This window comes from Lottia gigantea (genome assembly GCF_000327385.1).
Source record: "Lottia gigantea unplaced genomic scaffold LOTGIsca_1, whole genome shotgun sequence".
Classification (NCBI taxonomy): Eukaryota; Metazoa; Mollusca; class Gastropoda; family Lottiidae; genus Lottia; species Lottia gigantea.
Genome location: NW_008706746.1, coordinates 3,611,454 through 3,625,052, shown reverse-complemented (window position 1 = coordinate 3,625,052; position 13,599 = coordinate 3,611,454). Strand labels below are relative to the sequence as shown.

The following is a 13,599-nucleotide window of genomic DNA, read 5'->3' as shown; positions in this document are numbered from 1 at the left end:
ATATGGTTCAATTTAGATCAGATGTCAAATTGTTTATGAATTTGTCTTATACTCACATGCATTTCTTGGTGATTTTAACCTAACATGACATCATCTATTGATTGGATGATTTATATTTGATTTTCCTTGGAAATGTTGTGATAAGATAAAATCTAGTCATATCAAATAAGATTCATTCAAGGAATGGCCCTCTTCTCAATAAGTCATCCATGTGTCAGTGCATGTGTGTGTAATTAGGATGGATATTTAAATATTAACTCATTGCTATGTATAATATAATGCTTTTGTTAAACCTGGGCACTTAATTTACATGGCCAAGATGATTATAATGATATTCCTATTTGTACATTGAAGGAAATGTGTTTAGCTTTTCAAAGTTAAATGAGAATTTTTTTAAATTTCGTCAGAATCTGGCAATTATATGATCTTATGATATCATTGAAAGCTGGATATGAATTGTTGGAACATCTCTGTCAAATGTGTAATTATTACACTATTTCTAGCCTTAGACATATTCTAATTGGGGAAGATGAGATCAAACTCTTCTATTTCCAGCTTTACACATCCATTTATCTTTATAAATTATTATAATTTACAGTTAAAATTTTCATCAGACATTCAAAGACATTGATCAGTTTTTAAGTGAGTTTCAAAACATCATTTACTATTTCAGAAACCAGAAGGCTTCAGGACAGATCATTAAGTGTAATTATTTTTTATAAGATTTCAAGTACAAAGCCATCATGTAATATGTTGATTAGGAAAATTATTCATCATCATAGTAACTGAATATTTGAATATTCTGTGAATAATGAGAGAAGAAGATATGGAGGTAGCCATCAAGGTGGTTGTTGTGGGCAACGGGGCAGTGGGGAAATCTAGTATGATCCAAAGATATTGTAAAGGAATATTCACTAAGGATTATAAAAAGACAATTGGTGTGGATTTTTTAGAGCGACAGATTGAGTAAGTTGGATTTTCTGTAAATTTTTCTTTAAAATTCCAACTTGACAGAGGTACCAGAATGTGGCTAATCTCAAACTGATTTCATGGGTTTTGTACAAATCCTATGTGAGTGCTTGACAATGTTTACTTTCAATATTCAGTTTTTTGAAAAATCTTCCAGAGGCCCTAATCTAATGAATTTCAATTGTGAAACTATACTCAAGCTATGAGCAAACTGGGCACAATGACAGATCTTTATAGCCAGAATAAAAGAATGGCATAGAATTTAAAAAAAACACATCTTTAAGTTTTTGGTAACATGTTTGGTTGATATTGATGTATATTTTAGAGTGAATAATGAAGATATAAGATTAATGTTATGGGATACTGCTGGTCAAGAAGAATTTGATGCCATCACCAAGGCTTATTATAGAGGTAGGTTTCTTTGGTCATCATGTCATAGATTCATCAATTTCTGCATGATTTAACAAGAACCCCACTTAAACTTTCTACTTAATTACAGCTGTTGGCACACAGGGCCCTGGTTCATTTCCCAATCTGAACAACTAGATCCTTCTTTAATGTCAGCCCCTCCGACCTGTATCACTTATAGGGAGTTAAAATATCTGAACTTATTATCTCTACCCATGTTGCAATGGAACTCAAGACCTACCTCTTGATAACTGCAGAGAAGAACTATAGAGGCTATATGAAGTGAAAAAACAGTAGTGGTATTTTAATCTAATAAGTTAGTTTTAATGCCAAGCCCGTGTATCATTCACAAATTTTTTCAAATGTGTTTGTTAAGTTAAAATTTTTCATTTCATCTTCGAATTTGAATTACATGCCTCTCGACTTTTATACATGTATTGTATATATATTGTTACAGTTCTTTGTTGAATTCTTTTCTATTTAAAATAATTTGAAAAGAAAAAATTGAAAAGTAAAATGACAAATACATAATTTGTCAATATTTGTTCTAATACAAAAGATTTCTTGTAACTCTCAAAAAAATGAAAATGTTAACATTTTTCAAGAAGTCAGTTATAAGTATAAAGGTTAGTGGAATTGTAGCTGTCATATTTTGAAACTTTACTTTAGAGAGTCTTGGTGCATTTTAAATATTACAGTTAAAATACAAATTATTATTGACACAGTTAATTCTTGTTTAAAATAAGCTTTGAATAAGATTTAGACTTAATTATTAGTTCAGAAGGTATATATGTTATTTGATCTATTTCTCACATCTGACTGGGGTATGTTATAATGCTGGACATGATGTCCAGAGTATTTGACCACATGTTTTAGTATTCTGTCTATACTTAGTTCATGTTGATCGAAACACAAACACTATTGACTTAATGACTTGTCTTCTTTAAACAGTGACAATGTATATATGTTAAAGACATCATCCCATGTAGCAAGCTAAATTTCAAGAATGCTGAAAACTAATATTTCAATTCTTACTTATATGTATTACTTCACTCCATTATTGATGGTATTGGTACCTCAGCTATGTACAGAGGTCTTATTGTTAGATGTAACCAGTTACTATTTAATGACCTTAAGCTAGATTTTAACTATTCTGTTTTCCACATTTTCTGAACAACAGCCAGAAAAAATAACATTCAGGTATGATCTGTTGCACTATATGTGATATTTCAGCCGCTTACTTTGTGGATAGGCTTGAGAATTGCTGTGCTTTAATGTGTGCGTGAAGTCTTTATACAGCTTTACTTGTTTGCTGGTTCAGATTTTAACTGGCACTTCAAAGTCTTAATTCCACTTGTTTGAAATTTTCTTGAAAGATCATGATAGTGTATTCTGATTTTGCTATATAACTAAATGGGATCAAAGTTGGTCTACATATATGACCAGTATGTCCATTGTGATTTTGGTCTTCATTCTTACATTGTTATAGTTACTTATTTCATTTGTGGTAATTCTAAGCCACAACCAAATTTGGACAATAAAATCATGGTGCATGCTTCAAGAATGCTTATTGACTTTAAAGCTGTTTTCTTGTAGCCATGTTTATGACATCCTTTACACTAAAATAATCTTATCTAGAACATGGCCACCCTCCTTAAAAACTAAAATGACAAGTTCTTGACTAGGTAGATTTGAAGGTAACCAACTTATACCTAATTCACAGTTTCCGTTCAGGCCAAAAGCAAATATTGGATTTTTGTGTTGCCTTGTTGAATTTCAAGTTGAATTATTGTGTAAAATTGTACTATTTTGAGAAACTGCAGGCTTCTGTCATGTTACATAATATCAGTAATATTAGTCAATAGAAACTATGACTCAAAAAGATAAATATTTAATCTTTTTGTCAAATTGTACTGAATATATTTCTGAGTATTCTACTACAGAACAGCTACTTTTTAAAGTTACCTTTTTGCTTTGTGGCTGTCTTTTGTATGGTTGACCTGTTCTTCTGACTCTCTGTTTTGTTGAAATTCTGTCCTTAAAAGTTATTTTGGACTTAAAGGACATATTTCCATATTGGAGGGTCAGTGTTACCCTAGTCTCAGATATGGGAATTGTTCAGTCTTGAAAGAGACTCATCTTTTTACTAGATTTTCCCTTTTGAAATCTGAGATATCTGAGTGTCAACAAGACATTCAACTTTTGGATACCCCAATTTTCAAAGAGAAGATAATCTTGTGAGTTTCTTCTGTGATGTATATTTGACAATTTTGGTACTGTTCTTGTACTTTTGAAGACTATTTTCATATAGTTAAAACCCAAATCATCTCCTGAAAATGGTGATTTGTGCATTGGAATCTTTCAGAAATGCCTTGATTGTACAGTAGGTTATTGATACCTTTTAAATAGTGTTAGGGTGTATTGAGACGAGTCTCAATGAAAGCACTGGCCTAGGTCACAGAGCAATAGATAAGTCTATTGATTATGTGAAAATTAGTTAGTCATTAGTATGATTTTAGTTGAAAAGACACACACACAAATGTACACTGCATGTTATATAATATACTGTATATAGCCATGGCACCAGTGTCACTCAATCTGTATTTTTTTTTTAGGCAAAATATCAGTCAAATATCCTCCAAATTAGATATATTTATTACAGTATGTACATATTCAGTGATATTCAATTCTTTGCTGATAACTTGAAACTGTAACTCCACTTGAATTCATAAGAATACACCATATTCAGAGATATAGAGTATGACCTTGTTTAATTGGTAGATTATATCAGTATGTGACAAATTGACAAAGAGATTATTGGATTAGGGTCAATAGATTAGCCTAATCCAGTTAGACAATAATCTGTGAATGTGTAAATTGGTTGGAGAAAATATCTTAATCTTAGACTAGTCATCTAATAAGAATATTCTTCCACTGCTCTTAGGTAAATCTGGCCAATTAATATATATACTACAGAATATGGTAATAAGAACTTTATAATTCTATTTTGATCACTCAGACATTGTGGAAACATTGCTTGATTTGCCATTCAATCACATTACACAATACAATTCAACAATCCTATGTTGGTCCTATCTGATGCTGTATGATGCAGGATTGTCATTCAGTAGAAAATATCCTTCGTGGTAAATTGAATTGTGAGAAAGGTCAAGGTCCTATTGAATAAGATTAGAGAACAATTAATTGAGGTATTAAAGACCTTCCTTCACTAACTCTCCTGTCACAAAAAACAGGTTTGAAATTAAACAATGTAATTATTTAGACAATTTTTTTACTGTCTTAGTATCTGTGACATTTGAAATAAAATAATTTTGTACTACAGCTAATGGGAAGTTATTTATTGTCTAGATCAGCTTATCTGTAATAAGCTAGGTATTAGAGGTATTATGAGAAATTCTTATCAGTTAAATGGGGAGGACAGTTACTTCAACCTGAAAAAATGCTACTGATAACTAAGAATTCATAGTATGCGAAGCTTTTTGAATCTTTTAAAAATGACATTTAAATTTAAAAACAAATTGTTTATATTATCTGTTAATCAATTCAACCTTTAAATAAGATATTGGTTTACATAAAATCACATATTATTTAAATACATGATCTAAATTAATTTTCATCAAACCTTGAAAATAACAAAACATTGTTTAAATGTGACCAATATCAAGATAAGTGAACCATGTAAATCATAAATATATATGAAGTAATAGGATCTGAAAAATATTTAAAATATCTATATGATATCTATATTTCTATATATTATGATAATCATCTATCAGAGGTGTCAGAAGAATATAATCGTATCTTATATATCATGATAAATCAGGCGTAGATCATCATAGTTTTATTGTGATCTGTTCACAGGTATCAATCAGAGCATCTCCTTTCAGTGTGGTCAATTATATTTCAAAATAGATGTCTTAAGATGTCATGTGGTTTACTAGCTAGTAATGGTTAATTGTAAACGATCTATAAAACATATCAGATTTAATGTTACATCTGAAAATATGCAAAAGCTGTCCGCAGAAGAGATTTGAGTTTCATTGATGCCAATTATTTAAGACTTTGAATTGCTGGTGCAAAAGACATCTGGCCCAATTTTAAATAGATTGACTAGATATAGAATCAGCATACTAAAACGTATTAAGTTTCACTGGTAAAAGATAGGTAGAGTCAAGGAGTTAAACCTGTAACAAACTTAATGGTTGTCCATTAAACATGTTTAATAAAGTCTTTATAGTCACATGAAAGAGTCAATATGACAATAAACAGTTATTAAAGGAAGTACTAGGTCTAGAGTTAAATTACCTGATATACCTACTTATTATGTCCTTTACATTGATAACAGTCCTTATTACATCCTTTAAAATTAATATACTCTGATGTTTATTACCTTTCTTAAATATAACAGTCTATTTTTATATTTAACTATAGTGTCAACACTTTACAATAATAGAGAATATTTTGGTAGTTTTATTGTTCTTGTATGGGAGGAGGGTTGGGGGAATGACCCCTCACCCCTTTTGTGCACTTAAATGAAAAGTATACAGATGTGGTGATGGTTGCTACTGTCTCTTCCTGTTGACTAATATGATTCAAAGAGTAGATATGTAATATGACTGATGACATAGTCATTATCTAGATAGATCGTACTCTAGGTGCTCCATTGGACTGACTTCTCTTAATTACACAAAAATGATCAGTGTTTTTCCTAGGGATACCATGAGTTAACTCCAACTCATGTCTGGTTTAACATATACAGTATTCTTTTACCTATTCAATGTTAAACTGAACTCTATGGCCCTGTTGATAACAATAACAGTATATTTATTATCTATCTGTAAGTTATTCTATCGTTTATTACCTGTTTTATTGTTATGACTGGCTCCTTGTTAGATTATAACATAATAATTGTCATTAAAATTGAATTATAACTGATATTGTTGTCATAGAGTAAGCTTATTTAAACATATTGTTGATTTCTTATTTGGTAAATGCAAAAATCTGATAGTTTTCATCAGGCATATATAGGACTTTACAAAATTGAAAGGTGCCTGCAATACCTAAATCAGAGAGAGCAAAAACGATAGGCATTAAAAGGTCATTATTAAATTTTCTTTACAGTCATATTTTTATCTTGAAATTTAAGCTAATTTAGTTGTTAATTTTGATAAGGTTAATGAAAATATACATACATTTATTTTCAAATCTACTGATTTTCTTTGTGTATTTGTTTTAATTTGATTCATGTTATGATCAATAGCAAATTGAAATTTCCAGTAAACAAGGGACATCTGTGACATTTTTGGTGTTCAGTCAACTCGTCTCTGATAAAAATGGGATATTTGGTCAGTAATTAACAAATCAAAAGATGGCTCATCCATTGAAATGAAACATGTAATACGCGCCCTTCTTACCTTACCCTTCAGTTCTTGATCATCTAAGTTGCTTTTGTAGATATTGTATAAATTTTTACTGGCCACGATTCAGCGACAAGAACTATTTTTCTCACTTATTTATATAATTGAACAAACGAAGTCGACCATATCATGAAGACATCAAAAGTGTGACAGTGGCCAATATTTTCAGAATCAGAATAATTGTAGTTATGTAAATACGTATGTTAAATAACCTGTTAGTTACAGTCTCTCATAAATCAGTGTATTTGTATACGATGTCTTATATCCTAACTTTAATGTGAGATTGGGAGATTAAGAAGTGAAATATCATTGCAAAAAAAAGAAAATATTGTGCAGAAATGTTTTATACGGCAAAATGTGCCTGTGCACAGTGTGTGTGCGTTGTTTTGTTGAAGCCTGAGCATATAATGATTTATCAGAGAATGACCATACAAGATGCTAAAAGAAATATCTGTTTAATGCATGGAATGTCAGCCTTTGAACTGACAGAAATTGTAAAGGAATATGTTTTTTTTTAGACACAACAGTACCCAGTTAAAGTACCCAGTAAGATATGTCAGAAATCTAGGGCTATCCAGTTTAACACAGTAAACTCATTTATATATTTCTTATGATGTGCCTTAGCTGCTGATTTTAAATATTTGTACTTATATACTAGTCAATCAGTTTGTATATCTGAGATATTTTTCAGGTGCACAAGGTTGTGTTTTAGCATTCTCCACAGTAGACAGAGATTCATTTGAAGCAATAGAAACCTGGAAGAAAAAGGTAGATATTTATACCTTTCTAATTATTTATAATTTATTATCCTTTATCTGGTAACTTGGAGCAAAAGGCTTTAAGGTGTAATTTACTCTCTTGAGTTTTTTGAGGAATTACCACATTGTTAGAGTGGGATCCATGGGGGCTGGGCAACCCGGAAATTGAGAATTAAACACCAGCAAAATCTTCTTCAGTTCAACAGAAATTGATTCATTTACAGTGTCTTTGTAGAAAATCAAAAAGATATAAATTTGATTCGTTTTTAGCACCTCAGAAGTGAGTTCTCTGGATTTTAATTCTTCACATTTTCTGTGTATAAAATCTGTGTCCCAGCACCAATTCACTCCAGGTGACGGTGACAGGGTTGCCTAGTGATTGTACTTGGATATCTTCAAGCTTGCTTATTGTGAAAATTTCTAAGTTTAACAAAGCTAATACTATCTTGCCCTCATGATGTAATCAGGTGATGTAACAGAATGAACATCTGAAAATTGGATTTTGCGCTCCAAGCATGTCTTCATGTTTTTTGTAAAATTCACACATGAAGATATGTAATGAATTGATATTTGTTGACTTTCACACATATTAAAATAGTTGTTTTCCATATTCTATGAATATAAAATAATCTTGATGGATCTCTCTGTCTGTTTTTATTCAACTGGAAATGTTGATGAGATTTACTTAAGTCAGAGGTCAAATAAACAAATAAAGATGTAAATTAGTTATGAGCTTCATTAAATCACAACTATTCAAGGGAGTGAACTGGTTTCACCACTTTATGAGGCCATAATGATGTTCCACTTCAAATAATCTTGGCTTGCTTCCTTTGATAAAAGTCAGCCATTACTTAAATGAATGGACTTTTTGTGTTGTTAACTACCCATATGAAATATTGTTTAACAAATTGTGAAATGATTTCAATTTGATGGCTTAGTTAGATTTATGGATTAAAGCTACAAATGATTTGAAAATTAAACTGATATGAAATGAAATTCTTTTAATTTTTGTACAGAATATGTATTCTGATATAAAAATTTTATGGGCTTCAAAAGGGCACTGCCTAAGTTGTCAAGCTATTAGTCAAATAATAATAGGATATCATTAAAAATATTGAAAAATCTTGCATACTTCATGGTTGTGCACATGACACTATTTATATGGCTACTCAAAATCCAGTTGATTGTATTTTAGGTTGAGAATGAAGTAGGGGAGATAAATATGGTAATTGTACAGAATAAAATAGATTTAATAGATGATGCAGTTGTACAAGAGTAAGTTTGAATATTTTAGACACTATGTCTAATGATATCTCAAAATTATACCTGTTTTCTGCTATAAATAATGCAGATTCTTTTATAGATTCAAAAACTGAAAATTTGGTTAATGACCATACAATTGGTGCAGCATTATGAAAGGGATGATCAGCAGATAAACTCAATTTAAGGGAGTTATCAGGCATTCTAGAAGCAAGACAATGCCCTGCATAGCATGGTAGCAGGCAGTTCATTTATTTTAATGTAGCTGTTTTCAAAATGTTGACTAAAGAGCAGATCCATTCTGTGTGATCTATGTTTGAAATATAATTTCTATCCACAGTGAAGAAGCTGAAGCTTTGGCTAAAAAATTAAGGTTAAGATTTTATCGTACATCAGTCAAAGAAAATGTCAATGTGGATGAAGGTATGCTTATTTCTTTACTTGCTTCAATTGAACTTGGTGAAAAAATAATAAATTTAGTGTATGAAATCCTCCTTTAACTTATTCTTAGTTTCTTTCACCTTACTCACTGGCAATACAGGTCTAAAATTTTAAGACAACATTTGGATCCTCATGAAACATTTATTTGTATTAATATGCATTCTTTATATATTGAATTTCAGTATTTCGATATCTATCTGAGAAATATATACAAGAATTAAGTATGGTTAGTGAGGATGATTCTCTACCATTAACTATAGGTCAAGGTATGAACAATTACTCTTAAAGAAACACCTGATATCACTGAATATTACCTGTCAAAATACTGAATATTGGTATCTTACTGTGTTACCTGTATAAATCAAAAATATAAAAATCAAGTGTTATAAACAGTACTAAATAAACAGTACTAACCATCCTAAAAATGTGTTTGGTGCTATTCATGCATGCTTTTAAGTAGTAATTCTGAAATCATCTCAAATTAGTCTCATAAGATATTGTCATAAAAGGGAATTCAAGAGGTATTCTAACTATTGTATATATGTATCAGGCAAACCTATCAAATTTATTTTTACCATTCTAATTTCATTCTAATGACTCCTGTTTGTTCAAACTATCTTGCCTTACAACCAAGAATACATACAAGGGTGAGAAAACTTCTCTCGAAACCCTTTAAGATCTTCTGTAATTGATGTCTTCTTCACTACCTTGTTCTTTGGTTACATATAGCCATGGTGAAGCATTTAAACATGTCTTGCCATTGAGAACATCCTACCCTTTAATCAATCACTAATTATATTTCTATCTTTTCATTTCAGATGTCCAAAATGATACTAAAAATAGTTCCAAAGACAAAAACTTGAAACATAAAAACAATAACGATACCATAACACTGAAACCTAGTAAAAAAAGGACTAAAAAGTTACTGATGAATTCTAAATGTGTTGTGTTATAGTGAAATATGTTAATATGTGTTCTAATCATTTTACATGCCTGTTGAATAGAAGAACAAGAATAAATATCAGAATGTGTTAAAGTACAGAGTAAGATCCTCCATGTATATTCATGATCAAAATTTTCTAAATAGGCTGGATATAATTTACAACGAGAATAAATGAATAAGTTCATTACCAATAAAACTATCTAAAAAGAGGACCGTCATATTTATTTGTTGATTCGTACTCAGATTTCCAATCATCATTTTCTGGTATGATTTTTGCTTGGAAGGAAATTTAACATCTTTCATGGCAAAACATATAAGATAAAGTTTGTACAAGGGTAATATAAGGTTGTAATAAGCTCTAGGTTGTCATCACTATTTTCTTCATAATCATTATACAATTTCATATTGCTTCATCAATGTTTATAAACTTATGACACCAGAGGTCTGATTTTGTGTGTTCTATGATCTGAAAGTATATTTTTATATTTTGTATGTAGTTTTTTAACATTGTTTATATTTTGTTATTTATATATGTATAATATAATATTAATCATAATATTTATATTTATTTATAAACAATCTCAAACAAAAAATATATTCATATACATGTCTATCTGTTTCCAATGCCAAATTTCTTTTTAAGGCTCTTGAAAGAATTGTCAAAAAAAACATCAAAATTTTGTATCATTCATCATTAGTGTATTGAAAGTCAAAATTGTTTTTACCAACTAGGTATACTTAAAATCATAAAATCTTAAGGCAATTAATCAGGGGTTTTGTTTGGCAAAAATGAAATTTATGGATTCGTAAAATATACATGTAGAATGAATGTTTTAAATCAGCAGAGATTTATAAAATATTTTAAAATAAAATAAATGAACATTTTCTGAACATTTTCTAATTGTTTCTTTCTCAAAACATGAAAGAGAAGATTCAGATTACTAAAGGTAGTAAAGGTATGGTATAAAACCACAGTTACTTCCCTTAGAGTACTAAAGCAGACGAGTATTTTTGTGCACATGGTGTTGTTGTTTTACAGTAATATATCATTATTTCAGAAGGGTACAAATTTAGGCAATACATTTTCAATGAGCATCAAAACCAGATCCTGAATACCCACCGACATTTTTGTTATCGACTTTGCCCCTAAGACAAAGCCCAAAGGAATGGTCGTGGTACCAGAAACTTGAATTGTTTTAGCACTAAAAGGGATTCAAATGTCATCATCGTTCAAAATTCGATAAAGTTTTGCAACTTAAGTCTAAATTTTCTGTTTCTGACTTACATAATGACCATCATCAAATCGCTTATCTTGATGTAATAGGGTGCATAATTTGAAAAGTGGGTTTGATATTACACAGGGGCAGTACACCTTCGAGAATGAATGTAATCGGATATAAGTTACAGCTATTTGATCTTAAGAGCTAGCTCCTATCATCCTATCACCGCATCTTCGAGGTAACTCAATCACGACTTCTTCTCTATTCCTGATTTTAGTACAATCCGCTTACCCATACTTGAACTTGGTCGACCTTGATCAATCACATCACATGGTTTTCGGTTTGTTTTTTATCCGATTAAGATGTGCTGATCTCCTTGGTCAGTAAAGAACTCACAAGTATTATTAATTCAATCACAGCATGTTATTGACACATGTTGTGTACTTTCCTGTGTTTTCCCACCACCTTGATCATTGCTATTTCGCTGTCTCTTTTTCTGTTTCAAATAAAGTGTCCGGGAAGATATGCAAACCCTTTTATCTCGGATACGGCTCTCTTGCCCTGCCATGTTTTGTTCTTAAAGATGCTGCTTCCAAGCTGATCTGGGGTTGATTAGTCAGCATGACACACGTGGATTATTGCAGTATAGGCCTAGTCCCTTCTAAGCTCACACTGAAACCCATGCTGAGTTTCACGACATCGATGTCTGAAGTCAATCACTCCTTCATCGGCTCCAGCAAGCTATCTTTATATTTCCCATATATTCTGCTCGAATGTATTCTGGGACCTAATTTCTGAACAGATTGATGTCGTATTTGACGTGGACAATACAATTCTTTCAAACAACCCACAGTCGTGTAGAAGAGCAAGCTAATGTCGCTGTCCTGGCAAAAATTCCCTCACTGCACCCTGCTCTGATTGACTGAGGACACCCCAGTCGACTTGAAACTATGTTGCTCAATGATAATCACAATGTCCCCAAATTCAGTTACTTGGTGAAGAATCGATATGTTTGGTAAGATGACAGTACTATATAAATTCAGATATTCATATATACGTGAATGTGGAATCTTCGTTTTTAAAATGAAAAGGCGTTCCTTCTATGTCCCTTTTTGGTATGTACTGGTTTTAATGCATAAATATGCATTATAGATACCGGATTTCACTTCGACACTTTTGTTATTGTTATTATGAAAATGTGACTTTGGTTTGAAATTTCTTCTATAAGATGGTTAATATTAAAATTTAATTGCTGAAGTTCAAGTGGTTACCTGAACGGCAGTAAATGGAAGGGTGTACTTGGTAACTGGTTCTGGATGTCAACCAATGTCCAGACAAAAGTTTGATACGTGTAGATATTATTGTTGAGTCAGCTGCACGGGTCTTGCGTTCTGCTCGGAACTGGTGATCGGGATTACCTTATGCCCCTGGTCCTGATCCTGAATTGAGGATCTGCTTCTGATGTCGAGCTTAGGTCGTGATGAAGATGGTTTTCCAACGGAGCGGCCAATTGGGAAAGCACGCTTTGGAAATCTACTCAGATTCCCGAGGTTGGGTCGTATAATACTGGATCAAAGCTGATCCGGACTGAAATGTATTGGAAAGGTTGAGTTTCCCGTTTTCCTGGTGCCAGGATTGGGTAGATAACTAGAATTTAGGTCTATAAATGTTAGACAATGTGTTCCTGGCTATGTGTGTTAGGCATAATAGTAATGATAGGTGTGCTGGTCAGCAAAATATTTCCCTTAAAATCTGTATATGGATTTATCGAAACTTCGTATGGCCATGTCAGGGCTAACGTTAGAGTCGTTAGTGATTCGAGTTCATAAGGATGTAAGGGAAAGCTACACCAGAGCTAAAATAATTATCAGATTATGCCCTGTCTAACATTAATTAATAGCCACGACTATCACCTTGTATAACATTTATTGACTCACGAGCACCTGCTCAATCCTTGTACCACTAACACCTAACATACATCAACAGGATGTTTCACACTTCCAATACATGTCAGTCCGGATCAGCTTTCCATTAGCATTCTGTGATCCTGCTTCGGTCGTCATAAACACCACTTAAGCTCTACACAACAAGCCTGTCGTTTCTTCACTGTCGTCAGGAACAAACAACGTACAGTAGCTAATCCAATACAGCAGTCGACGCCT

General features: G+C 31.8%; 1 protein-coding gene across 1 annotated transcript; it reads left to right on the top strand.

The window, feature by feature from the left end:
• Window positions 1-811: 811 nt before the first annotated feature.
• Window positions 812-10,229, top strand: LOTGIDRAFT_103096 (hypothetical protein; the record flags this gene model as incomplete). The annotated part of the gene is made up of 7 exons (XM_009045580.1): window positions 812-966; window positions 1,295-1,380; window positions 7,507-7,583; window positions 8,769-8,848; window positions 9,174-9,256; window positions 9,457-9,540; window positions 10,093-10,229. The coding sequence occupies 7 exons, from the start codon at window positions 812-814 to the stop codon at window positions 10,227-10,229; spliced, it is 702 nt and encodes a 233-aa protein (XP_009043828.1).
• Between the last annotated feature and the right edge of the window lie 3,370 nt (window positions 10,230-13,599).